Source organism: Lepidochelys kempii, chromosome 9 (assembly GCF_965140265.1).
Source record: "Lepidochelys kempii isolate rLepKem1 chromosome 9, rLepKem1.hap2, whole genome shotgun sequence".
Classification (NCBI taxonomy): domain Eukaryota; kingdom Metazoa; phylum Chordata; order Testudines; family Cheloniidae; genus Lepidochelys; species Lepidochelys kempii.
The window spans coordinates 61,181,573-61,207,145 of NC_133264.1; the positions used below are offsets into that span (position 1 = coordinate 61,181,573).

The 25,573-nt window shown below is 52.3% G+C and overlaps 1 protein-coding gene across 2 annotated transcripts in view; it reads left to right on the forward strand.

The window, feature by feature from the left end:
- Nucleotides 1-12,134: 12,134 nt before the first annotated feature.
- BCORL1 (BCL6 corepressor like 1) overlaps nt 12,135-25,573 on the forward strand; it is a 47,444-nt gene continuing 34,005 nt past the window's right edge. Inside the window, exons 1-4 of one of the 2 annotated variants that reach the window (XM_073360640.1) lie at nt 12,135-12,300; nt 13,265-13,346; nt 19,880-20,018; nt 25,368-25,458. In XM_073360640.1, coding sequence (XP_073216741.1) covers nt 19,933-20,018; nt 25,368-25,458 — 177 coding nt within the window. In that variant the 5' untranslated portion in view covers nt 12,135-12,300; nt 13,265-13,346; nt 19,880-19,932. The remainder of the gene's footprint in view (nt 12,301-13,264; nt 13,347-19,879; nt 20,019-25,367; nt 25,459-25,573) is intronic. The other variant, XM_073360639.1, reaches the window with a different exon arrangement.

Sequence of the window (25,573 nt, forward strand, 5' to 3'; positions counted from 1 at the left end):
CTTAGTTCTTACCATTGTTAGCTTTTTTTGACTGCCACTGCACATTGAGTGGATGTTTTCAGTGAACTACCCACAATGACTCCAAGATCTTTCTTGAGTGGTAACAGCTAATTTAGAGCCCCATCATTTTGTTTTAGTTGGGATTATGTTTTTTCATGTGCATTACTTTCCATTTATTAACACCATATTTCATTTACCATTTTGTTGCCCAGTCACCCAGTTTTGTGAGAACGCTTTGTAAACTCTTCAGTCTGCTGCAGAATTACTCCAGACAGTTAAATTTACATCATCTGCAAACTTTGCCACCTCATTGTTTACCCCTTTTTCAGATCATTTGAGTATGCTGAACAGTCCAGGTCCCAGTACAGATCCCTGGTGATACCACTATTTCCTTCTCTCCATTGTGAAAACTGACCATTCATTCCCACACTTTAATTCATATATTTTAATTAGTTACTGATCCAGGAGAGGCCCATCTCTCTTATCCCATGACTGCTTACTTTGCTTAAGAGCCTTGGGTGAGGGACCTTATCAAGGCTTTCTGAAAGTCCAAGTACACTATAGCCACTGGATCACCCTTGTCCACCTGTTGGTTGACCCCCCCTCAAAGAATTCTAATAGAGTAGTGAAGCATGATTTCCTTTTACAAAAGCCATATTGACTTCCCCCCGACCCCCCAATCATGTTCATCTATGTATCTGATAATTCTGTCCTTTACTATAGTTTCAGTCAATTTGCCTGTTACTGAAGCTAAGCTTACTGTCCTGTAATTGCTGTGATTTCCTCTGGAGTCTTTTTAAAAAATTGGTGTCACATTAGCTATCCTCCAGTCGTCTGGTACAGAAGCTGATTTAAGTGCTAGGTTACATATGACAGTTAATAGTTCTGCAATTTCATATTTGAGTTCCTTATGGGAATGCAGTTCCCATTTGGTCCTGGTGACTTATTACAGTTTAATCCAGTGTTTCTCAAATGCGGCCACCAGGGGTTTTTTCTTGTGGCCACAGCCTCTGGGCGAAGATTTAGGAGGGTGGGGATGTTGCAAAGCATTGGCCCCTCCTCTGAGGCAATCAGTAGTGGTTGGACCCTGCCCCCCTCTGGAGAGACACAAGCTGGAAGAGCAGGCAGCCAGTGAGTTCCTCACCTTCCTGGGGTCAGTGGGGTCACCTTCAGACCTTGGGTTGTGGGTGGCAGGCTCCAGCTGTGGGGCTTCAGGTTCCATTCCCTGGCCGTGTGGTAGTGGGTTTGGGCCCGGGTGCTTCCCCCAGTGCCCCGCTGCCACTGGCCCCCACTGCCTCCATACCCATCTCCCCATCCAGGGCTTAATTTGTCCCCAGGTTTGCCGGACTGAGTAAGTCTGCTGTGAAAAGTGATATTTATATGTTTGTTAATACACTTTTCACAACAGACTTACTCTCTAGCAACTCTTTTTTTAAAAAAAAAGGCAAAAAACCAAAAGAAAAAAGACAAGAATGTGCAAAGCACCTTATTTGTGTTTCTGTTGTCTCTATTCTTAGGTTCAGTAAATAGAGACAACAAACAGTACATTTTTAATATGATCATTGGTGTGTACCCAGCACAGTTCAGGAACTCCCCTGACAGCTGTCCTTTTTGCAGCGAGAGGGAGACCCTTACACATATCTATGTGGGATGCATCACGTAGCAGCCCCTTTTCTGGCTCCTTTAGGAGGTCTTAGTGAAGTTCTGGCTGCAATTCTCCCTGCATACCCTGATTTATGGACACGCCATCTATGACCCCACAAAATTGCAAGACTTCCTCATCAACCTCCTCCTGGCGCTGACCAAGTTTTGGCCATCCATCACTCCAGGAGGAGGAAGTTGGATGGGTGGGTGCTTTGCAACTGTGGGGCCTATTTCTGTTCCCTCGTGAAGTCATGCCTCTGGGAAGAGTTCTTCTTGGCAGTGTCCAGTGATTCCTTAGACACCTTTTGAGGAGTTGGGGGTTTTCAGCTCAGTGTCCCTTTCTAGTTCCCTGATCTTTTTTCCCCCCTTTTATCTTCACTCCTACCACCCCCCCACCCTTTTTTTTTCCCATTTGTTGTCCACGGTATTTACTTGGGGCTTGGATTCAATGGTTCCTCCCCCTCAGTTGAGGCGGAGGGCCTTTAGTATTGGGCAGGCTTAAGCCCACCATCTCCAGGTAACCACAATAGGTATGCGCCTTCCATGCATGTAGTCCAGCATGGAGTGTGCTGGCACACCTTCCTCCACGTTCTCCAATACAGCTGTCAGCTCTTCTTTTTCCACGAGTAGGGCCCTACCAAATTCGCGGCCATGAAAAACGCATCACAGACCATGAAATCTGGTCTTTTGTGTGCTTTTACTCTATACTATATAGATTTCAGGGGGGAGACCAGTATTTCTCAAATTGGAGGTCCTGACCCAAAAGGAAGTTGTGGTATTGCCACCCTTATTTCTGCGCTGCCTTCAGAGTTGGGTGACCGGAAAGCTGCAGCTAGTGGCCAGGTGCCCAGCTCTGAAGGCAGCACCGCCAGCAGCAATGCAGAAGTATGGGTGGCAATACCATACCATGCCACCTTACTTCTGTGCTGCCGTAGGTGGTGACTCTGCCTTCAGAGCTGGGCTCCCAGCCCGCAGCTATTGCCCTCCAGCTGCCCAGCTCTGGAGGCAGCATCACCATCAGCAGCAGTGCAGAAGTAAGGGTAACAGTACTGTGACTCCCCCTACAATAACCGCATGACCCCCCACAACTCCTGTTTGGGTCAGGACTTCTATAATTACAACACCGTGAAATTTCAGAAGTAAATAGCTGAAGTAATTACATTTACAATTTTTAAAATCCTATGGCTGTTAAATTGACCAAAATGGACCACGAATTTGGTAGGGGAGATGTCTCATGTGTAACACCCTGAGAGCTCTCTGAGCTGCTGGTCATTTATCAGGATGCCCTCAGGACCTGGAAGCTAGATCCTGTGACTAGGTCCATATTGGCCACCAAGGCGGAAGACCTCCTAATGGAACCACTGCTACACAACTGCCATCTCTGTGTGCAGGTGCTGGAGTCTCCCTTGGTGCACTGGAGGATGGTCCTGGCTGGTGCCACCAGAATCTGAAACCTCCTGGACTATGGCCAGAGGGCCTGGGTGAACCCCATGGTGCTTGGCCAACATATAGGGTTGTCCATCCTGCGTGTCCCGTTATGTGCTCCAGGAGGTGGGGGCAGCTTTGCCTCTTGATTGGATCCTGAGGCAGGAAGCTTCCCACCCATCTGCATCCTTTGCCCTCCAGAATTTGCCATCGGAACCTTGCCCTGCAAGCCTCTCCAGCTGCCCACCCAACATGCCACCTGAGCTGGCTGCATGACATCCAGCCAAGCCACCTCCAAATTGCACCTAAAGAACATCCATCTGTACTCATGCTTCACACCATCCACTTCCTCATCCCCATGGCTGACCCCAACAGCAAGTGGGGTTGCCACCAAAGGAGGGCAAAGAACTCTGGTTCAATTGGCCCACAAGGGGCATTAGTTGGTGATTGCTCCATGGGACCGTAAGCATGGGCATGTCACCTGATGCAGTTCATGATTTCCCTGGCACTTGTCCCTTTAGCGGAGAGAGGGAGATCCTTGCACACATCTATGTAGGGGGCATCAGGTTGCAGCCCCAGTAAGGTTCTCTCTTACTGATATTCTGGCTGCACTTTTCCCTGCACCTCCTGATCAATGAGAACCCCATCCATGCCCCTACAAAGCTGTGAGACTGCCTCATCAACTTCCTCCTGGGGCTGGTCAAGATGGCCATCCACCATTCCAGGAGAAGGAAGCTGTGTGGGTAGGTGCTCTGTAACTGTGGGGCCTATTTCCATTCCCTCCTATGATCACGCCTCCAGACAGGATTCCTCCAGGCTTCATCCACTGAGCCTCTAGACCCCTCTGAGGAACAGTGGGTGCTGTCAGGGTTCTTCACTCAATATCCCCCACTGCATCCCTGACTTTCAACCTTTGACCCATTCCTGCTGCTGTTTGTTCATTTGGCACATCCCTGACCCCACTACTTCAAATAATACATGCCTTCTATGCACATAGCCTGGGCATGGAGCATGCTGCATGCCTTCCTCTGCTATCTCCGAGGGCTCCACTACAACCAGCAGTTCCATCTCCACCCACATGCCTGTGTTCCTGGCTCCGTGGAGCTGCCAACTAATATCTCTGGCAGGCTGTGGAACTAGAGTGGAGCACAGACTGACCCACCAGGCTTCCCCACCCTCCACAGGTGCCAACAGGTATGGGTATTTGACATCCTGGGGACATGCCCCTCCCTCCATAATTAAAGGCCCTCCCCCTTAGAGCACATGGGACATGAGTGAGGCAATGGAAGGTGTGAAGCACAACTGTGTCCAGACGTTCCCTAGGTATGGTTTGGAGGCAGATTGGCTGGAAGTAGTTCCATCTGCTCAGATAGCATGGGGCGGGGTGTGGTTGGGGAGGCTTATGGGGCGGGGTGTGGTTGGGGAGGCTTATAGGGCAGGGGCCCAATGATGAGTTCCAGAGGGCCAGGGAGCACCCTCCCACAGAGCCCACTTGAGAGAAGCAGGAAGCAAGGAGGCCTTCACCTCCTGGAGCACAGAACACACAGGGTGGGCTGCCCCATGCTCTCTAGCCAAGCAATCCACCCACTTCCTCTGGCCAGAGTCCAGGTGGCTTCCGAATGTGGTGACAATAGCCAGAACCATTCTCTGGCTCCATTTCCTTAACTTCATTCTTGGAAATGGCTGAACCATTCTGGTTGAAACTTTCCAAAACAATTCACCTTGAGGCAGACGCCCAGCATGTAAAACTAAAGTTTGGCAAAGTTATAAGCAACTGAAAACAGAGTCCTTCAGTGGAGGGATGTTAGAACTAAGCTGCCTCCTGGCTCAGTTGCCTAGCAACCATGGGCAGCTGGTATAGGCCAGGGGAGGCTCAGCCTTCCCTGGTGCTGCTGTGGCCACCAGACCCTCAGTTGCAGGGTTTTTGGTGGGGAAGTTTTCAATTTATTATGTCCCATGCAGGTTCTGGGGCAGCTGAGGAGGCAGTATGTGCTACCACCTCCTCAGCCACCCAGGAACCTGCATGGGGCATAGCAAAAGCTTCTTTTGGAGAAGAGAGAGACACGCTTTTGGGGAGGGGAGGCTGCAGCTGGCCTGGGCAGGGAAGCTCGGGGCTTCGGCTGGTTGGGGGCTCCTCCGGGCAGGTGGCGGAGGTGTCTCAGGATTAGGCCAGCTCGGGGCTCCTCTGGCTGAGGGGTGGAGGTTTCGGGGCTCCTCTGGCCGAGGGGGGGGTGTCTCGGGGCTTCAGTTGGCTCAGGGCCCCTCCGGCTGCATGGCTGGGGGGGGGTCTTGGGGCTCTCGTGGGCTTGGGGCTCCTCTGGGAGATGTGGAAGTGAATAGGCATAAACATTGGCATTAAGGAAAAGGTGCAGAATTGCCACAAATACAACCATTTTGCCAGGCAATGCAGCTAAGGCGTCCAGTGATAGTGCCAGTGATGATTCCCTACACTAACGGTCACAGGTGCTGGTAAACAGGGAAGTGCATGCCACTGCAAACTAAACAGAACTGGGAGAGTGGCTGCCCAGAGTCCAGTGAGCTAAGTGCCACTGAATCCACAAATGAGACCAAGTGAATGTCTGAATTTCAACCGAAAGGAGACACACAGAAGTCGGAAGCAGCTTCTTGGCACGAAGCCTTTTCCAAGAAATACACTTCCCCCCTTCTCACCCAGGGAGACAGAAAGCAGGAGCAACATCCGGAATGCAGTCCCGCTGCTCCAGACACAGGCGCCAACTTTTGTCAGTGCCAGTGGGTGCTCGTGCTCCGCCCCAACTCTGCCCCTATTGGATCCCTCCCCAAATCCCCACCCCAGCCCCTCCTCCTACCCCCTCCCTCCCAGGCTTGCCACGCAAAACAGCTGTTTTGTGGCACAAGCACTGGGAGGGAGGGGGGAGAAGCAGGACCCAGTGGCGTGCTCAGGGGAGGAGATGGAGGCGAGCTGGGGTGGGGCGGGGGGTGCAATTTTTCCCCGTGGGTGCTCCAGCCCCGGAGTACCCATGGAGTTGGCGCCTATGGCTCCAGAGGCACCTGGACCCTGAGGAACTAAAACTCCTCCACCAGACAGCTGGGAACAGGTTCGATCGAGCCTTGCAGAAGTTGCTTCCAGAGGAGCAATAGTGACCAGTAAAGAATTCTCCAAAGCAGTCAGAGAGCCAGACTTGCAGCAAACATCTTTGAACACACATGGCCCAGCCTACAGTGAAATACAGTTTCAGAAAGAAAGGATTTATGGAGGATCTTAGGTATGACTTTCTTGGGAAAATTCATAGAAAATTTGTCTGCTAAAACTAAAGATATGAAAGAACTGCTCCCGGGTTGGAATGGAAAAGGGCAGCTGAACATGAACAAGAACATGGCCACACTGCAATATTTGACATTTCCTGCCCTACAAAAAAGTCTACAGAGACTGCAAAAGATGGACTAGACACAGTACTACTTCAAAGGGAAGGCTGTGATGGGAGACCTGTAGCTCACACATCCAGAGCTTCACAAACATTTTAATTTTGGAGAAGGGGAGGATGTGTAGAACAGCTTTCGTGCAATGACGTGGGGTGAAACCAAAGATCCTCCTCCATTTTAGAAGATGGGGCTCTTGACTGCAAGGGGCAGATCAGAGAGAGGCAGTCTGCATCTTCTGGTTTCTGTGTTATGTAATGTTTGAATAAAAAGCATATAATTGTTAAATCCACACTCTGATTGATGTGATACAAAGATAACATAGGGGAGGTGGTGGGCTGCAGACTGGCAGAGGGATTGGGGCAATCCAAGGGACACTAGAGGGGTGAGACAGGCCATGAGACAGCAAAAGCAGTGGGGCAGGCTAGGGAAAGAGAAAGCAGTTGAGCAGACCACATGATAGTATAGGCCCAGCTCCTGAAAGTTCTGTCTCCTACACTCAATTCCCCAGCCCCAAAGGCTATCTTGGGGATCACAGTTCAGAAGGAGAGTCAATCTCCCAGGTAGGAAAGGCCAGCCCCATGGAGGGGTTTGAAACCCAGGACAGAGTCCCAGAACCAGACGTTGCATTCATAAGAACCCAGGAATTGTCAGACCATGGCTCTATCGAGCTCAATTTTGTCTCCCCAGCAGCTGCTTCAGAGGAAGGGATAAGAAAACCCAGAAATGGACAATTATAGAATAAATTGCCCATCGAGGAAACTTCCTATTAATCCCCTGTGTTAGGCAGTGTTTTATGCCTTGAATCAGAAGCATGTGACATGACTGAACACAACATCTGGGGGCTCTCACCCCAAAATACTATTAATCAAATCAGAAGCAAAGTAACAGGCTCCCCACAGAACCAACATTGCTTTCTCAAGGCACCCTATGTACATTTTATTATTCTACATAGTAGTTCAGCCCCCTCTCCCTGTCACAGGCCCAGGGACCTTAGTGCTGAATCTTTGGTCATTTTGACCTAGGAGAAGAGGCCTGCCTTCACTGAGGACAGCATGGTCCAGATAACAATGGACTAGGAGTCAAGACTCCCGAAGTCAAGACACCCATTTCTGCCACTGAATGGCTGTGAGACTGGACAAGTCCCTTCCCCTCTCTGGGCCTGCTTCCTCCTCACCCTTTGTCTGTCTGGGCTATTTAGATTGTAAGCTCTTTGGGGCACAGTCACTGCACATTTGTATAGTGCCTATCTCAGTCTGGACTGTGATCTTTAGACAGCACTGTAACACCAATGAGTATGAAAAATAATTTTCCCCAAAGGTGTGGACTCCAGGAAGCCTGGCCTGGAACTGTCCTCAGTTCTTATGGGAAGGCTCCTAGATGAATGGGCACCAGCCTCTTTCAACAGTTGGCTCCTGCAGCAACATTGGTTGGAACTGAGGTGATTCGGGCGTTGCTGTTCTCCCCAGGCAGATGACCACTAATCTGACTCTACTTCCTACAGCACCTACCTCCACAGAAGTCAAAAGTTCAAAGTTCTTCCAAGCCAATAGCTCATCGGGCTGACATGGTAAAGACATGTTTGTAGCCAGTGGTACACAACGGAGGGATATGGCCAGCATCATGTCCAACTGCCTTTGACTGCCCCAGTCAGATGGGTTAGGCACCCATTTTATTGCTGGGTGAATGGGAGGCGGCCTTTCAGTGTGGTAGCTGAGTGGTTAAGATGCTCGACTGCCGAGAAGGAAGCCCTAGAAATCACAGAAATTACTAGCAAAAGACCAAACTCTACCAACTTTAAGGGTCACCTGGCAACATGCCAGGAACCTGAGGGCAGCAACTAACTGGCAAAATTCATTTCCCCTTAGAGATAATATGGGGATCCCATCAGAAGAACACAGGACTCTTGTCTCTCCCCCTCCTCATCCCACTGCTCTCTGGAGCAAGGCAGTCTCTGCCTGCCCCCTCCCCACAGTTCTCCTTTGGTGGATGTCTCCCCCAGTTCCTCTGTGCAATAGGAAATGGGCTGCTCTCTGCAGCTTCTTTGGTCCTCTACCACCATGCAGCTGCAGAGAAGGAAGTTACTATCCAGGCTACAGGAGCTCTTCAATGAAACAGCCCCTTACCTCACCCCGGCTGTATGATGCAGATCAGTGAAGACAACAGATGTAGTCATTCTGGAGAAAAAACAGTCAAGGGGCAGAGAACTCTGCAAAAGGGGATGTTAGAGAGAGGAGCAGACTTTCCAGAGCAGAGGAAGGACCTGAATCCCCAAGATGTAGGGGACTGGGCATCACAGAGGAAAGGCCCATAGTCCTGGGGTGGAAGGGATGGGGCACTACACAGATACAGACGGAGCCTACAGCTGCCAGGGCAAAGGAGATGGGGCACCTGGGGGAAGAGCATGTCAGGGCCTGTCACAGAGAGACTTATGGCCTCAGAGCAGAGGCGATGGGACACTAGGGTAGCACTTACGGCCACAGAGAAGAGTAAGGAAAAGTGAGAGGGATACCCAGAGAAAGGTCCACAGCCTGAGTGGAGGGGAAGGCCTATGGCTTGGGGTCAGAGAGGGGTTCGTGCAGCACCGCAGCTCCAAAGCAGAGGGCAGATGGCTATGAGCCCACTGGCTCATAGCTCCCAAGTGGAGTGGATCTGCGCAAGGTGGGGGGGAGTCTCATGTCACTGCAGCAGGAGAGACAGGGCACAAGGAGAGGGGCTTAGGGCCCTGGGCTAGAGGGCTCTATGATGGAGGACAACAGCTGCTGGGGAAGAGATAATAGCCCTGCTGTGGTGCAGAGGGGGGTGCCAAGGACCCATAGCTGCTGAGATGAGGTAGATTGGTTTGAGGAGAGACTCGTGGCCCTGAGGCAGAGGAGACAGAACATGGGGGGAGGGGGAAAGGGCACATGGCCTTAGGGTATAGGGAATAGTATGCTAGGGGGCGCAGCTCCTAGCATCAGGGGAGGGGCCAGGGCAGAAGAGACAAGGGAGGGTTCCAGTCCAGGGCAAAAAAGGGGACAGAGTGTGGGGAGAAATGAAGGGACATGGCCCTAGGGCACTGGAGGGGAAAAGGGCCCAAGGCAGGAGGGACAGTATACTCAGAACAACATGGGGAAGAGAAGGTTCCAGAGCAGAAAGAGGAAAAGAGGTTGGGGGATCTGGGCAGAAGGGACAATGTACTGCATGGTGGGGTGAAAGGGCCCAGGGTCCAGCTCATGGGGGAGAAGGGACAGGTCTCTGGTGGAAGTAGGTGGGGGAGGTAGCTCAGAGTACAAGGAACAGGGCGCTGTGAGAAGGAGGAAGGGCACTAGGGGGAAGGGCAGAGGAGACAGGGTGCTAGAGGGAGGGAGAAGGCACAGGGCACTGGAGGGGTGTGAAGGCCCAGGGCAGAGGGGACAGGGTCTACAAGAAGGGTGGAAGGGAAAAGGGCCCTGCAGAGAGTGGGGGGTGACAGAGGGGACAGGGCTCTGTGGTGGGGGGGACGGCAGACAGGACAAGGTTGTGCAGAGCAGAGCCATACTGTGGGATGAACAGAGTCCTGTGGTGGTGGGGGGCAGAGGGAATAGGGCTGTGCCTGTGCAGTGCAAGGGCAGAGCCTTGGGGGGGGGCAGAGGGGCCACAACCCTGTGCTAGTGGTAGGGGGCAGAGCCCTATGGTGGCAGTGGGGGGACAGAAGGGACAGGGTTGTGTGGTGGATGGAGAGGCAGAGGGGACAGGGCTGTGCAGTGGGGGGGGGCAGAGGGGACAGGGCTGTGTGGTGGTGGGGGCAGAGGGGACGGGGCTGTGCAGCGCAGGGGCAGAGCCCTGGAGAGGGGATGGGGCTGTGTGGTGGTGGGGAACAGGGCTGTGCGGTACAGGGCCAAAGGGTACAGGGCCCTACCATGGCAGTGGAGGGCTAAGCAGTAGTGAGAGCAGAGCCCTGGAGTGGGGAACAGAAGGGAAGAGCTGTATTGTGATAGTGGGGGCAGAGGGAACAAGGCCCTGTGGAGCAGGGGCAGAGCCCTGAGGTGGGAGAGGGCAGAGGGAATGGGGCCCTGTGCAGTGGGTGTCAGAGGGACAGGGCTGAGCAGTGGGGGGAGCAAAGCCCTGGGGTGGGAGGGCAGAGGAAACAGGGCTGTGCAGTGCACGGGCGGAGCCCAGGTGTGTGTGAGTGAGGGGACAGAGCGCTGTATTGGTGGGGGTCAGAGGAGCAGGGCTGCGCGATGCAGGGCAGAGCCCTGTGGGGGAGCAGAGGGGACAAGGCCCAGTGGTGGGGGGCAGAGGGGACAGGGCCCTGCACTGGTGGGGGACACAGGAAATGGGGCTTTGCCATGCAGAGGCAGAGCCCTGGGTGCAGGGGGCAGAGGGGACAGGGCTGTGCAGTGAAGGGGCAAAGCCTTGGGGTAGAAGGCCTGCAGTGGCGGGGGGGGGGGGAGCGGAAGGGATAAGGCTACGCAAGGGTATGGGGCAGAGGGGACGGGGAAGAGCCTGAGGGTGGGCTGGAAGACAGAAGGAGCAGGGCCCTGTGCAGATGCGGGTGCAGAGAGGACAGGGCTGTGCTGAGGGGACGCAGAGCGCTGGGTGGAGGGAGCAGAGGGGACAAGGCCCTGCGGTGGTGGGGCAGAGAGAACGGGGCTGTTCGGTGCAGAGCCCTAGGTGCGGAGGACAGGGCCCTGCGGGGGACCGGGAGCGAGGTCCCCACTTCCCTGGTGGAGGGAGGCGGCGGGGGAGGCGCTGGCGTGGCGCGGCGCGGGGGCCGGGCTGCCCAGGGTGCTGAGAAGGGCCGGGCGTTGCCCTCGGCTCGGCCTGCGAGCTCGGTGCCCCGGGGCGGGGGCGCGGCGTCGGCTGCTGAGGAACTTGCGCTCCGCAGCCAGGGTGCGCCGGGCCGAACCCGGCGGGTCAGGCGGCACCGGCCGGTTCGCGGCACGGCGGGGCAGGCGGGTCGGTGCCGCGTCTCCCCAGGCAAGTGAGCCGCCCACACGCCGCTACCCCGTCTCCGGGCGGGGCGCTCGGGTCAAGCCCGGCCGGCTGGGGGCGCCTGGCCGCGCATCCCCGCCACACAGGCGAGGCGGCGAGCTGCCCGGGGGGCCGGAGACTTCTCCTGCGTTCCCGGGCCGGAGGGACCGTGCCTGCCCTCCCGGGGCGCAGGCTCCGCCTCCGACTGTGGGCGCCTGGCTCCGGGCAGCGCGAGGAGAAGTTCCTGTCAGCCCGGCCGGCCGTGGCCCCCGAGCCCGGTGTGCGGCGCCCCCGTGGCTGTGCACCCCGCCCCCTCCCTTGGGCAGCGCCCGTCCAGTCTAGCCCGCCCCGCCGGGTAAAGCCCGCTCCCCGGGCGTGGGGCGCCTACCCGCCCCCCTCGAGTGTGAAGCGCGGTTCCCCGCCCCGGGTGTGGAGCCCCCCGACCCGGCCCCGGGTGTGGAGCCCGGCCCCCCGACCCGGGATGCAGCGCTCGGAGGCCCGGCCCCTCCCCGGGCGTGGAGCCCCCTCCCCTGGCTGCGCGGCGCTGCGCTGCTGGGTGCGGAGCCCCCTCCCACTCGCTCCCTCTCCGGACTCGGCTGGCTCTGCACACCCGACCCCCCCCACCCCAGCCGTGCGGGCAGGGCTAGGCGCGGCGCACCCTGGGAGTTGTAGTCCCCAGGGCTTGGCCCATTCCGAGAGGGCGCGGGGGCGGCGGGCGGCTGGACTACACTTCCCGTCAGGCCCTGCGGCAGCTCCCTCTCGCCCTCACACTCCGGCTGCCGCTGCCAGTGTCTCCGCCGCCGAACCCTCGCTCGCAGCGCCCAGTGTCCGACCCGCAGCCTCGGGCAGGGGCCCGGCTCGGCCCGCAGCGCCGCGGCCCGCCCAGCTCGGGAACAGGTGCGTGCCCCTCCCGTCCCCGTCCCCGCCGCCCCGCTCCGGACACCCGGCCCCTGCTGCCCGGGCACCCCGGGCCCGTTCGCCCCGCACCCACCACCGGGGAGCCGGACCGAGCGGGCGGCCGAGCGGGCGGCCCGACCCATCGCCTCCGGCTGGGTCTCCATGGAGACCGGCCCCGGGACCCCCTCCGGGCAGCGGGCGCTGCTGGCGGCTGGGGCTCGGGCTGGCAGGGAGGGGGAGCAGCGTCCGGAGTGGGACGGGGAGGAGGGCAGCGAATCCCGGAGCGGGGGAGGGTGGGGACGGGGATCGCGAAGGCTGTGACAGCGGAGGCGCAGCGAGCCTGGAGCCAGCGTCGCTGGGCACGGAGGGATCCCGGCGGGGAGCTGCTGCTGCCTCCTCTGCACGTACCTGGGACGGGCTCCGCGTGTAGCCGCCGCTCCTTCCTCGCTTCGCGCCCCATCACCTGCCGCTCCCAGATCTAGCCGGAGGACGGACCCCCAACTCCCGGAGTGCATCCCCTCGACCTGAGGGGCCCCTTCTTGTGGCGGGGGGGGGGGAGGGAATCTTCCGTGCTTTGCTCCCGACTCTTCTGTGCATGTGCACGTTGTTCTACGGGCTACACAGCTGAGACCCGGACCTGGCCCCTCGCTCCTTAGACAACGGGACTGGATAGCGTGGCTCCTGGAGTTTCGCAGCATGGCCCCTAGCGACCTAATCTCTAGCATAGGGGGTGCCCAGCAGAGACTCGAGGTCCCAGCCTGTAGTGCTTCATCTTGCTCCCCAGTGGATTCTGTAATCCCTCTAGGTTGGCAGAACCTCACTAGTAAAGATAAAAGAGAGGAGTCAGCTCCATATTTTGCCAATTAGGTGTTGCCCTTGGGGTCCTGGCATGTTGCTCTGGTGGCCCTTAGTTGGCAGAGTTTGGTCTCCTGCTAGCACTTTGTGATTTTTTTTTTTTTTTTAGGGTTTCCTTCTGTGGAGGTTGGTGCTGTAGGAAGTAGCATCAGATTAGTGGCCATCTACGTGGGGAGAACAACAGTGCCCAGGTATCATCCGTTCTCCCTGACCTAGCTTCAGGAGCCAGCTGTTGAAAGAGGACAGTACCCATTCATCTAGGAGCCTCAATATCAGAATTGAGGACCATTCCAGGCAAGACCCCAAAGAGGGGCCTGGGCAAGGGAGAGTAACACTAAGTGCATATATTTATTGGTATTACAGTAGTGTATAAAGATCCTAATCAGGATTGTGCTAGGCACTGTACAAATGTATAGTAAGACCTTGTCTGCATTGGAGTTCTTTAGGTGATATCGCTTATACCAGTTCCCCAGTCTAAATAAGCTATACTTGTAAAAGGACTTTTTGCCAGTGTAACTATCTGCAACTGGAGCTTTTGCTGGCATAGATACATTGGTTAGGGATGTGATTTCCCCCTGCCCCGCACACTACCAGCCAACATATCTATGCCAGTAAAACTCTTGTGTGTAGTCCAGGCCTCAGCGTCAGTTTCTGCCCCAAAGAGCTTACAATCTAAGTAGACTAGACAGACAAAAGGTAAAGGGGAAGTAGGCACAGAGAGGGAAGGGGACTTGCCCAAGGTCACACAGCAGGTCAGTGGTAGGATTAGGAACAGAACTCAGGAGTCCTGATTCCTACTGCAGTGTCCTAGTCCACGTTGCCACTCAACATTACTTTCACTTTGCTCCTGGTGTGATTAATAATGTTTTGGAGTGAGGAATTGCTGGAGAGGGCTCCCAGATGTTATGGCCCATTCTTGTACACTGCATTCAAGATGAAAATTGTGACATAATCAAATTCAGGGGAAGAGCTGCCTTTTGTACAGCTAGGCTCATTGGGGAAGACATTGATTCCTTTCATTTAACTTTGATTTTTTATGGTGGATTTGAGAGAGCACCAAGATAGACTTTTATGGGGTCGTACCAAGATGGGAAGTATTGGGATAGTCTTTTGGGTCCTGATCTTGCAAGGGAATCTATACTTGTGGCTCTGTACGTCGGTGGGGGGAGGATTTGCCCATGTGAATCCCTCTGCAGATTTGAGGCCTTAGGTTGTATCTACATTCGCTTTTTTGCCCTAATATTTCCCACTATTGCTGCCATCAGTATAGATCCTTTGCCAGTACTTTTACCAACATGTCAACTATCTCTGCAAAGAGCAGCTCTGAGAAATTTGAGAAAACTGAATCTAGTGTAGACAAAGCCTTAAAGGAATAAATTAATGGAGGACTTTGAGGGGGTAGGACGGAACTGGGGGTGGGGAAGCATGCTTTGGGATAGTATCATATGTCCTGGGCAAGGAAAACTAAAAAGATTGTAAGATTGTGTACAATGTGTGATTTTCTTCCGATGTCAGAGATTTTGCAAAGATTTTCCACCTTTTGGTGGATTCCCCTCCCTCCCCCCTTTTTTAAACCACCTTAAGAATCTGCTGTGATAGCCTTCCACAGGGACAGGCTTTTTTGTTAGGCTGCAGTCAGTGACTTAGGTACTAGCTATAGCTTTAGCCAGTAGGGAGGATGTACTTTTTAAACACTGCTAAATTTTCAGGAAACTTTCCTAGTTCAAATAGGGATGTATTTTTTTTTCTTAATTTAACGTTTCTGTGTATTATGCTGGTCACTGCAGTGACTTAAATCAGGGTTAGTGTGTCTTTAAACTGGCACAGGTAGATTCATGCACACAAGCTCAGCACAGCTGTAGCCAGTGGTCATACTATGCAACAGAATGGAAGACCCAAGTTTAGATCCAGATTATCATCTGCTCTGCAGGCCAAATGCAACATGAACAGTTACTACTGAAGACTAGGGTAGATGTAGCCTGGCTTATCCAGGACTGAATTTGGCTAGAGATTGGTATGACTTTATCACTGCTATGGTTTCCAAACTCTTTAAGGTAAGTAACATGATATGGTTTGCATTCAGTATTACATTTTTAAAACCTTTTTTCCAGTTGGATTCAAGACCCATGTATGACCCCTGCGAGGGGTTTTTATAGTTCTGTTGCAAACAGTTTAGTTTAAATGGTTTGTATGAAATGTGGGTGGAGCTGAAGCCATGTGTTCGGACAATTCTGGAAACTCTTTCAATTTGTGCTTATTTTGGACTTCAAAGGCACTCTGTCACCTCAAAGATCACATATGGTAAACAAACATAATTCTTTGCCTGTGTTACTAATGGTATCAAAGATAGTTAAACTGAAATTTTTAAAAAGTAAATGTGATTATTACTGGTGATGCAATTTGTTTCCCTTTGGCATTTCTGTAAGCTTCGCTAAAAATCAGTCAGTTTAACTTTTTTTTTTATAGTCACGCCCACTCAGGTTCTCAGGAGAAGCATCTGGGTTGCATCCAATATAGATGATCATTGATTTGTTCAAAACAGTGGTTTCCACTGGAGTTTAAAAATATAATAGAAATATCATATTGGGCTTAGGTTTTGTAACCCCTTTTTAATGTATTGTACATTTTGGTCATAAATTTTATTTGCAATATCCAGTCTCAGCTATCTTGTGTTTCCAGGGTCAAAGTGCAACCCTTCTTAGCATTCCACAGTGCCCCCTGGCCAAATGAGTTGCAGAACACCTTAAAAAAAGAAAGTATCCATGTGCTCATCCTCAGAAATTCTTGCTACAGGCTGGGAAATCAAAAAGGAAAATTTCAAGGTTGATGATTCCCAGTCTCCTTCCAGTCAAGGCAGACTTCTAGAGTGTCTCACTTTAGAGAAAGCAGTGGCTGAGAGCCCATCAGAGGGGGAAAAGGAGGGACGGCAGGCAGGCAGGCAGGGTTTACAGTGTTCTTCAAGTGCCTGAACTCCAGCTGTGTGTTTTTCTCAGGCTGCTCTGTTAAATAGTGTTAGCATTGAAATGGTCCAAGTTAGGCACTGAAGTGAACATCATTGCCCTCTGCTTTTCTAACATTTGCACCAGGCACAATCACTGGTGTAGATGCATCCTAGTGCAGACGAGCAGAGCCACTATTGGCACTGGTGGAGCTTACCCTTACGTAACCAGGATGTGCTGTAATGGTGCAAATCTTGGCTCCCAGGGGCTTTGCCTGTCTGCATTAGGCATGGCACTAGTGCACCTGTACTACTGGCTGGCCACTGGGCAAATCCCCAGTGGAGACAATCCTTTGTGCAGATCCCCTGGTGATAGAAATGGTGGGAAAGCTAGTGTAGACTGTCTGTCAGTGTTTTTACCACCCTGCCATCTGGTACTTGCTCTGAACAAGGCTTGGATGAAACTCTGGTAAACTGCTGGCAGCTGCTTTACATTAGTGTTCAGATTGGTACAATAGCAGTGGTCAGAGAATTCCCTAAAAATCTCAGACCTTGTTGATACATGGATGTGTGTATACCAGTATAAGTAGAACCAGTAAAGTGTGTAAAAACTATACTAGTATAATTAAAGCAGTACAGATTCCTAATGTGGGTGCTTATACTGGCATAGCTTATTTCCATAAGGGAATGGGAATATGCTATACTAGTAGAAGGCAACTTTATACTGGTAAAATTGCATCCACACTGGGGGCTGTACCAATGTAGCTGCTTTGGTAGAAAATCATGCCCCCAACCAACAGAGTTAAATTGGTACAAAAACTGTATGTGGACCAGGCCTTAGTGCAGCTGTGTCCTCTCATAGGCAAGTGGTTGGAAGAAGGGGGAGTTCACTAAGGGCTTGTTTTCCCTATTAAAAAAAAAAAAGTGTGTTCTTAACTCAAGTTGGCTGACTTGAGTTGCAATCCTAATAAGACAAGGCAGTTGGTTTAACAGGAGTTAACAGGTTGAGTTAAACCCTAGGCCCCTGTACAGTCATAAACTTGAACTGATAACTCATGTTAAAAATACAACTGCCTGGTCTTCTCTAGGATATAAACCTAAGTTAGAGTATGTCTACAGAGTTATTCCAGAATAGCTCAGTAGTGTCGAAGGGGCTGGTGGCTCCGCCCTACGTTTCTCAGATAGATTTATCTCTGCACCTGGCACCTCCTGCTTCCAGTCCACCTTCTTGAGGGTCCTCTGATTCTTTTGTTGCTTCCTCTGGAATTGGGGTTTGAAACCACCTGAGTCAGGTGTTTTATTTTGTCTCTACATTTGAATGCCTTGATCCCTTCTCTTGGTTGGGATTCTAATTTCCCTCCCTATTTCTTCTTCATTCCCTGGGAAATGTCTGCCTTTGGCATTTATCTTGCATCCTCCTTGGATAACAGAAATCAAGAATTCATTTAACAATGTCTATTCTGTCACTACATCTTCCTAACTTTCTCCTAGAGGCCCTGCAGGTTTCATCATTGATCTCTTCTTCCTCATGCACTCAAAAATGTTTGTTGTAACTGCTTGTGAAATCTTGCTATCAACCTTCTCTCTTTAATTGCAAGCCACAATGGTTCTGCCCCATCAGTGCTTTCCTAGAGGTTTCCTAGTTCAGTCTCTCCACAAGTTTCCATTCTGTTTAGCACAGTGGTACATGTCTCTCTCTCCCCACTCCCATACAAGATTCTCTTGGAGCGCTCCTAAAAAGTCTATGCTGCCATTGTACCCTCACTGTCATATGCTTTCCCTTTCCCTTTTTTCAGTTCAGCCCAGGATGGTGACACCCCGCAGATTGATTGTTCCCCTATTTCCTTTGGGTTCTTTCATTTCTCTCCAACCATTGCAAGACTCCATCTCTTCCCACCCCAAGCCACCTTTCATTCTTTCCGGGTACAACCCAGTTTTCGGGGGTCTCTCACTCTGCCCAGGTACCCATTTCATTACTTAGTATTTCTTCCCTTTCCAGGTGTGTTTATTTTGGCTGCTAGTTTCTCTTCTCATTTTCTGACTTCTGGGTAGCTTCTCTTCTCTGCAGTCTCTGCCTGCTCAGCTAAACTCTTTCCCTCATCTGTGGCTCACTCTGTCCTCTCAGCCAGTACACTGGTATTTCTCTGGTTCCTCCTGCTTCTATGTCCCTTGTCTCTTCTCAAAAGAGTCCCAGAAACACCCCACTGACCTAGACTGTGCCTCTGTGTACCAGGTGTGTTCATACCTGACACTGAATGAGCACCTTCAGCTTTTTAGCTTTCTGTCTGATTCCTCAAACCTTCAGTCTTCTTATCCCTATACAACTGATTCCAGTGTGGACTGATACTACAGACTATTCCTTGTCCTACCAAGAGCGTATGTTCTTCTGATATGTCATGTAGGCTGACCAGACAGCAAGTATGAAAAATCGGGACAGAAGGTGGGGGGTAATAGGCACCTATATAAGACAAAGCCCCAAATATTGGGGCTGTCCCTATAAAATCGGGACATCTGGTCACCCTAATGTCATGAAAGAAAAAACTATATAAGACTTTGGATCACATGCTGTCTTTAGATTTCCTTTCTGCTCCCCCAAGGATGCTGCCCATTTGTACCTCTTTTGCTTCATGTATGTAACATCTCTGATACAGGAACCTGTCTGACAATTTGCCTCCTTAATCTCTCTTGCCCAGTCTAACCTAGCCTGCTCCTGCTGGCCATGCACTTCAGATCCTTCCCTTCCCTCATTGCTCTACTAGTTTTTAGCTCAATTCATTCTCCTGAGCGATGGGACTCAAGTAGCAGCCCTGCTCTTAAAGTGCTCAATGAGACAACACTACTGCAATGGCAGGCATGTCTTCCCCCGAAAAATTCCATCACAGAGGCAGGTATCTTGAGAGTGATTTGAGCATCGGCCTGCTAAACCCAGGATTGTGAGTTCAATCCTTGAGGGGGCCATTCAGGGACCTGGGGCAAAAATTGGGGATTGGTCCTGCTTTGAGCAGGGTGTTGGACTAGATGATCTCCTGAGGTCCCTTCCAACCCTGATATTCTATGATTCTATGACTCTCAAATCTCAGGGTTCTGCTCTACTTTCTGTCTCTAACCCTTTAGAATGCCTGTCACTTCCTAACAATAGTAAAGGGGAATTCTAGCAGTGAAAGCCCTGCAAAGTTTGTCAAGCAGTGCCCCACACATACTCAGAGTTCGTTCCATGCAGGTGTACCCTAGGCACTTGATTGCCTGAACAGTCATCTTCCTCTCTGTACAATTGTCTCCTGAGCTGGTTAGTGTTGACTGATAAAGAAATATAAAAGATTGGACAATTCTGTGGTTTTATAAGTCCGTTGTCTTGGGTAAAGCTGCCTTCTGCCTGCCTGCTGTGTCTGGGAGACCTTCTTGAGGAAGTACAAAAGGGTACAGGGGGATGTAGAGGTGTCTGCACAGAGTGCTTTTGGGGGAGGCCAAGTCCTACTACAGATTGAATGGGTTTGGTGAAAAATCCTAGCATGAGTGTAAGCCTTGTGTATTGTCCCTGCCCTGAGTGTACCCCTCTCCTGAGGGCTTTTTGCAAACATACTTGTAGCTGCTCAAACTATGTACCCCAGTTGCTTGGAAAGGAACCTGCAGTTGGCAAGTAAGGAGGAGGTGTTGCCCGCTCCTTTTCTCAGTGGTCTGGCTTGCAGATGACCTCTCTGAACTGTACCACAGACTCACAACTTTGTTGGAGAACTCCAAGGAATGGAACTTAATGCAGGCTTTTGTCTTTGTGTTTTGTCTTTGCAGGCGGAGTGGCCCCGTGAGCCCCAGCAGGTCCTGGTTGGTGGTGAGCAGCTGTCATGATCTCTACAGCACCTCTCTACAGTGGGGTGCATAACTGGACCAGTGCAGAGCGGATTTGCATGTGTGGCCTCAACGAGGAGAGGTGAGGTGCGTGGGTAGCTTGTTAGGGGAAAGACTTTAAGCAGGGAGCTTGGGTCAGGGAATCGGAGAGGCTAGAAGCAGAAAGCATACTCAATCCTGTTTAGTGGCTCTCTTTGGGGCCAGTGCAAGCCTATTATCTGTTACAGAGCTGAGCTCATAAGGAGCACAGGGGTAGGACAAGGATGCATTAAGCAGTCAAGCCTCCTTTATGGTCCTTGTGTTCCATGCCCAAGGAAAATAAAGGGTCTGATGCTTGCAGGGGAATGATATTGGAGGCTCTCTGCTTTCTGGGCAAGAGCCACCAGCTGTATGGAGCCAGGGTGCTGCTTGTGGCCTTGCTACCCCAGTGTTAAGGCTGCTCATGGCGTTGTTGCTACACACTGTACCTTTGCTCTTTGACTTTGTTAGATTTGTGCTCTCAACTGACTGCCATTCAGCCTGACAGGTTGGGACCTGGGAAGAGGGCTACATGGACAGTACAGGCTATGGAACTGAGAAGTGTTTCCAGTACGTTTGCTTGGGCAGTGCAGATTAGATCAGTGGTACTCAGCCAGGGGTATGTGTATCCCTAGGGGTAGGCAGAAGTTTTAAAGGGGTACATCAACTCATATAGATATTTGCCTAGTTTAACAACAGGCTACATAAAAAGCACTAGCTAAGTCAGTACAAACTAAAATTTCAAACAGACAAAATGCGAAAGTCAGCAATTTTTCATTAATAGTGTGTTGTGACACTTGTATTTTTATGTCTAATTTTGTAAGCAAGTTGTTTGTGAGGTGAAACTTGGGGTACACAAGACAAATCGGAATCCTGAAAGGGGTACAGTAGTCTGGAAAGGTTGAGAGCCACTGGATTAGATAATTAGATAGGTGAATTGCATGAACACCACAGTCTAGGGCAGGACCTGCTCCTTGCAGGAGTCCTGATCTGTCCCATTTCCTTGCCCTGGCAGTCTCCTCCAAACCCACAGCATTAGCGCCTATCTAATCCTGCAGTTCTCAGGTGTTGTCCTCAGAACTGGCCAGCTGTTGGCCTCCCTGGTGTCAGGATGCAGTGGAGCTTTTTCAGCTGTGGGAAATGCTCTAGGAGGGTCTGAAAAGTCATGTTATATTGACTAAAATGAGCCATGTTTGGTGCACACTGTCCTTCATTTGGGATGGTAGGGTCTCAGGCATTAGGGATGCTGATAACTGCTGTAACAGACAAGCAGGAGAACAGTGGGGTAAGGGAGATTTTGGCATGTAATGTACGGCCTCTCAGCTTAGTTACCCCTTCATAAAGGCTATGCAGGCCTACTACTTGATCCTAATAAATTTCAGTGTTTCAGGCACCTGAGCACTGAGGGGTCTAGTACCTTAACAGAAATACCAAACAGCCCAAATACAAGATTAAATCAAGACAGACAAACCAGGTTGATCATAACCAACAACCCACCATTCAGTTTTTTTGTTTTTTTTTAACCAGTTGTTGGCCCCTACGTAAAGGGTGTGGGTGGGGATAATCATTTGGGGGAACGCTCATTCCATTTCCTTCCTGGACCAGGTTTCACATCACGGAGGTTTCACATCACATTGTCCCAGCTGGCTCCCTTCCTGGCTGTCTCTCAGCGCAGAGGCTAAGGGCCCATGGAACCTAAGCTCTCTCTGTACCAAGAAGTGGCTTCCCTAAGGCCAGGCTGAGGAATGCTGGCAGTGAGCAGTGTGGGTGCAGCTTGTTACTCCAGTGCCCAGGTTGTATGTGCTCTGGGGCTAAGGAGAAGAGTTCAGTCTCTGGGGCTGACTCTGTGGCCCCCTTTGCCTGCACCAGAGTCATTGTACTTCCACCTCCCCTCCCCAGCAGTGTGACAAACAATGTAGTTTGTATCTCCATTAGCTTTTGGAAGAGCAAGCTGCTAGTTTGGCTTTTGAGACAGTGGCAGGAACAAGAGGGGGTGCTTGCCCTGAGGCTGTCTCAGAAGCTGAGTGGCCAGCTCAGCTCCTTGCCTGGGCTCCCAGCCAGCCATTAACCTGTGCATCACCAGCCTGGGTGTGCTGATCTGCTGAGCCTTCTGAGACAGGTGCTGCCCTGGGGGAAGGGAATCGCTTCTCCTCCAAGGCAGAGGGAATGGCGTTGGGGGAGCTTGAATGGGATGGTGGTCTCCCCTAGGGGGAGAGGGGTTATGTAGAACAAGGGGGTATGTAGGACATGCCCCTCTGGCAGGCAGGCTGCCCTCACCTGTTGGAGCCCTAGGATGCCGGAGCTGCTTGGCTTCACTGACTAGCTCAGTCCCTCGCCTGGGCCTGACTGTTGAAGCTTCCTGGGCTGTTGCAGGGCCAGGAACTGCACTCTAGCTCCACCTGCTGCCCTTGCCACGTCCCTGCCTCTGTCTCCGAGGGGACCAGGATTGGCGTAGGAGCAGGAGGTGGAGCCAGAGCGGGGCTCCCAGCTCTGCTGCACAGTGCATAGGCAGCTCTCTGTGCCAGTTATCCAGCTTGTTGTCACGGAGATGCCTGCCTGGCCAAGGTCTCAGCTCCCTAACACCCCTGCTCTTTCACTGATCCCATCCAACTCCTCTAGAGCCTACCGTGGCTCAAGGCATGTGCTGCTTTTTGGCAGAGATCCCACGGGACAATAGTTGCGGACGGGGTAAAGGCCATGAGGTTTTTGGCTCCTCTCAGCATTTCAGTGGGGGCAGGGTCGAAAAAGTCCCCTTAACTCTGCCTTTCCTGTCATACCAAGGCTCCAGCTTCATGGCCTTCAGAGGAGGGGGAGGCACAAGGGTCGATACATAGACACTGTCGATACCTCTCTTGCACGTTTTCAAAAGTCCCCAGCCTCACAGTTAATGCAATTTAGATGTCTCACAGGAGGACACTGGCGGGGCCAGCTTAGACCTGAGGTCCTGGGGAGTTCCATCCGTGCCCAGCTCTGTGGCAGTAACAGAACACACATGCTTGCTGGGTAGAATATGTGGCCTGGCTACAAATCCTACCTGACTGACCTTGGGCATGTTCCACCCTCCTGTCTCCATCGCCCTGGCTAGCAAACTGGGCAAGAAGCAGGAACCTGATTCTGCATCTGAGCTATGTTTTCCTGGGTTACAAACTACTAAAAGCCTATCTCAGGTGTTAGTTCTAAGGGCCGTTCTCTTGCGATTCCAGCCGCCCCCCATCCCATCACCTCTCAGCTGCCGTTGGATCTTGCTGCTGCCTATTGCAGAAACCTGATCTCCCCTTATTAATAACAATCCTCTTAAGCCTTTTGCGGCCTGAGTAACTCGGGAAATCCAGGTTTAAGAAATCCATGTCAAATTATGTTTGTAAAGAATAACAGCAAAGATGATGTCTGGTGGAAAGGGTGCAGGGGGCTATGCGAGGTGCTGTGCTTTTGCCATAACACAAAGGAAGTAGTGCAGCTGTGGGGAAAACCAGCATTGCATTTGTAACATAGCTGTACCATGAGGTGGGGAAGCTGGTGTGGGGTCATGATACTGAGGGCATCTGAAAAGGTGTAATGGGCCAACACCAAGATGTTTAAACCTGAAGGTCATTATTCAGGGTACAGCTGCAGCAGATGTGTCCCTTCGAGGGCAACCTTTGGGTGGCCAAGAGAGTGGAGTACCAGTACTGGATACTGGAGTGATGGGGTTGGAGGTTTGCATTGCTTAATCCCTGTAGTAGCAGACAAGGGGAGAAAAGAAAAGACCCCCAGCATCACAGTGTTTGTTCTGCCCCCACTAGCTTCCCCTGTACTTAACTCTCACAGGCTGTTGTGTCAGCAGACAGAAAACATTAGGGTGGGGCCTCAAACCCTCCTAGGATATTGAACCCTGTCCTGGGCACAATGCTGTCTCCCATGGGTATAGCTCCTGGTTCAGATGTTGACTTAGGCAGAAGTATTGTTTGTTTCCATCTCTCCAGTGTGACCATATCATGTGCACAGTTGTTGTCATTGGCCTCCCCCCATCTCCTTTCCTTGGAGCTGGTCACGGTCCTTACTCTGAATTCACTTTTCACCTGGGGAACTCCTTTGTTTGAAGCAGTGAACTGCCCTCTTTCTGTCTTGCGGAGGATAAGGGGTTAAAGCTCCAATCACACACTCCAGGTCCCACCTGCTTTGAGGCTGGAGGGGAGTGATAGAGCTGAATGTGCTCAGGCTCCTGGAGCAGTGACAGGACTCCGCAGCTATCTGAAGGGTCTATGAGGTGGAGACATGAATGACACTAGTGCCCTAGGGATGGGAAGAGAAATGATAGGTGAGAAGTATAGATGGTTCTCGGAGGAGTGTAGGGGAGATAAGACTGGAATACTGGGTAGGTGTGGAATTAAAATTACCTGGGGTGGGGAGGACTTGGTTTTGGACCAAAACCAGGGTTACTGGTTAGTGTGTGGCTGGAAGATGTGGGGGTGGGGGGGCGGGAGAGGAATCAGGGAGTAGTATGCCTGGTGGGTGGGGAATGAACAACAGATGTAATGTGTGGGTGTGTGAGAGAGACTGGGAGGGTGGGTGGGATAGGAATGTGAGTCTGGTGGGGAGGGCAGGATTGGAAGGTGGGGGTTGCAGATTGGGGGGGGGTTGTGGGGTGGGCAGACCTAGAATGTGCAAATGGGGGAAGACAGGACAAGAACATGAGGAGGCTGTGGGAGGGTGAGAACTCCGAATGAGTATGGGGCAGGCAGGACTGGGCCTGGGGGGATTGTATGGGGCAGGGCTGGGGGAGGGAGGGACTGCGGTCAGGAGGGGGAGTTGAGGGATGATGGGACTGCAAGTGGGGAGGGGAGTTCTAGGGGGGCATTGGGGGAAGGTGGGACTGCCAGTTTGTGGGGGGGATGGAGCACCTGTGGGGTGGTGGGAGGCAGGACTGGCAGGCAGGAGTTTGTCGGGAACACTAGAGGGGTTGGTATGGGGGGGTGGGGCAGCTCCCTGCCCTTTGGGTGATGGTCATTTTGTGGGTCTCCCCATCCCCCACTCTGCCACTTTATTTGCCAACTGTCACTTCCCAACTGCCGTGGAACTTTTAGGCCAGTGCTTTCCATCTCCTTCTTAAAGGGGCAGAAGCCTAAAAATTACCTGGTGGCTGTTTCCCGGGACCTGGCTTTAGAGGGATCCCTGGGCCCCCACTGCCTGTGCACCTGAGGCGCTGGCTGGCTCCCCAAAGTGTGCCTGCTGTGCTGAATTTGGGAGCTTGGAAAGCAGCACAGGGGCGAGCCTGGAGAGGCAGGGATTTGGACTCTAGGGGAGGAGTCCCCACTCCCCTATGGCCAGCAAGCCCCTTCTGACTCCCTGTGTGCAGCACGGAGCTAACGGTGGGCTAGGAGAGTGCCTCTGGGGTTCATTGTGCCTCCATTGTCTTGTCTCATCTCTGTCATAGGAGAGCCCCGCTATCTGATGAGGAGTCTAACAAGAGCAGCTCCCAGCACTTGGGGTCCCAGGAATTTTGCGTCAGCAGCAGCCTTTCCAAGGTGAGCTCCTTGTACAGAGTGGCTGGGCTGAGGAGCCAAGGACTGCAATGGAAGGGGCCATGCATGGGAGTCTGACCCTGACCTGGGCCCAAGTGATGAGTGCTCTATGACAGCA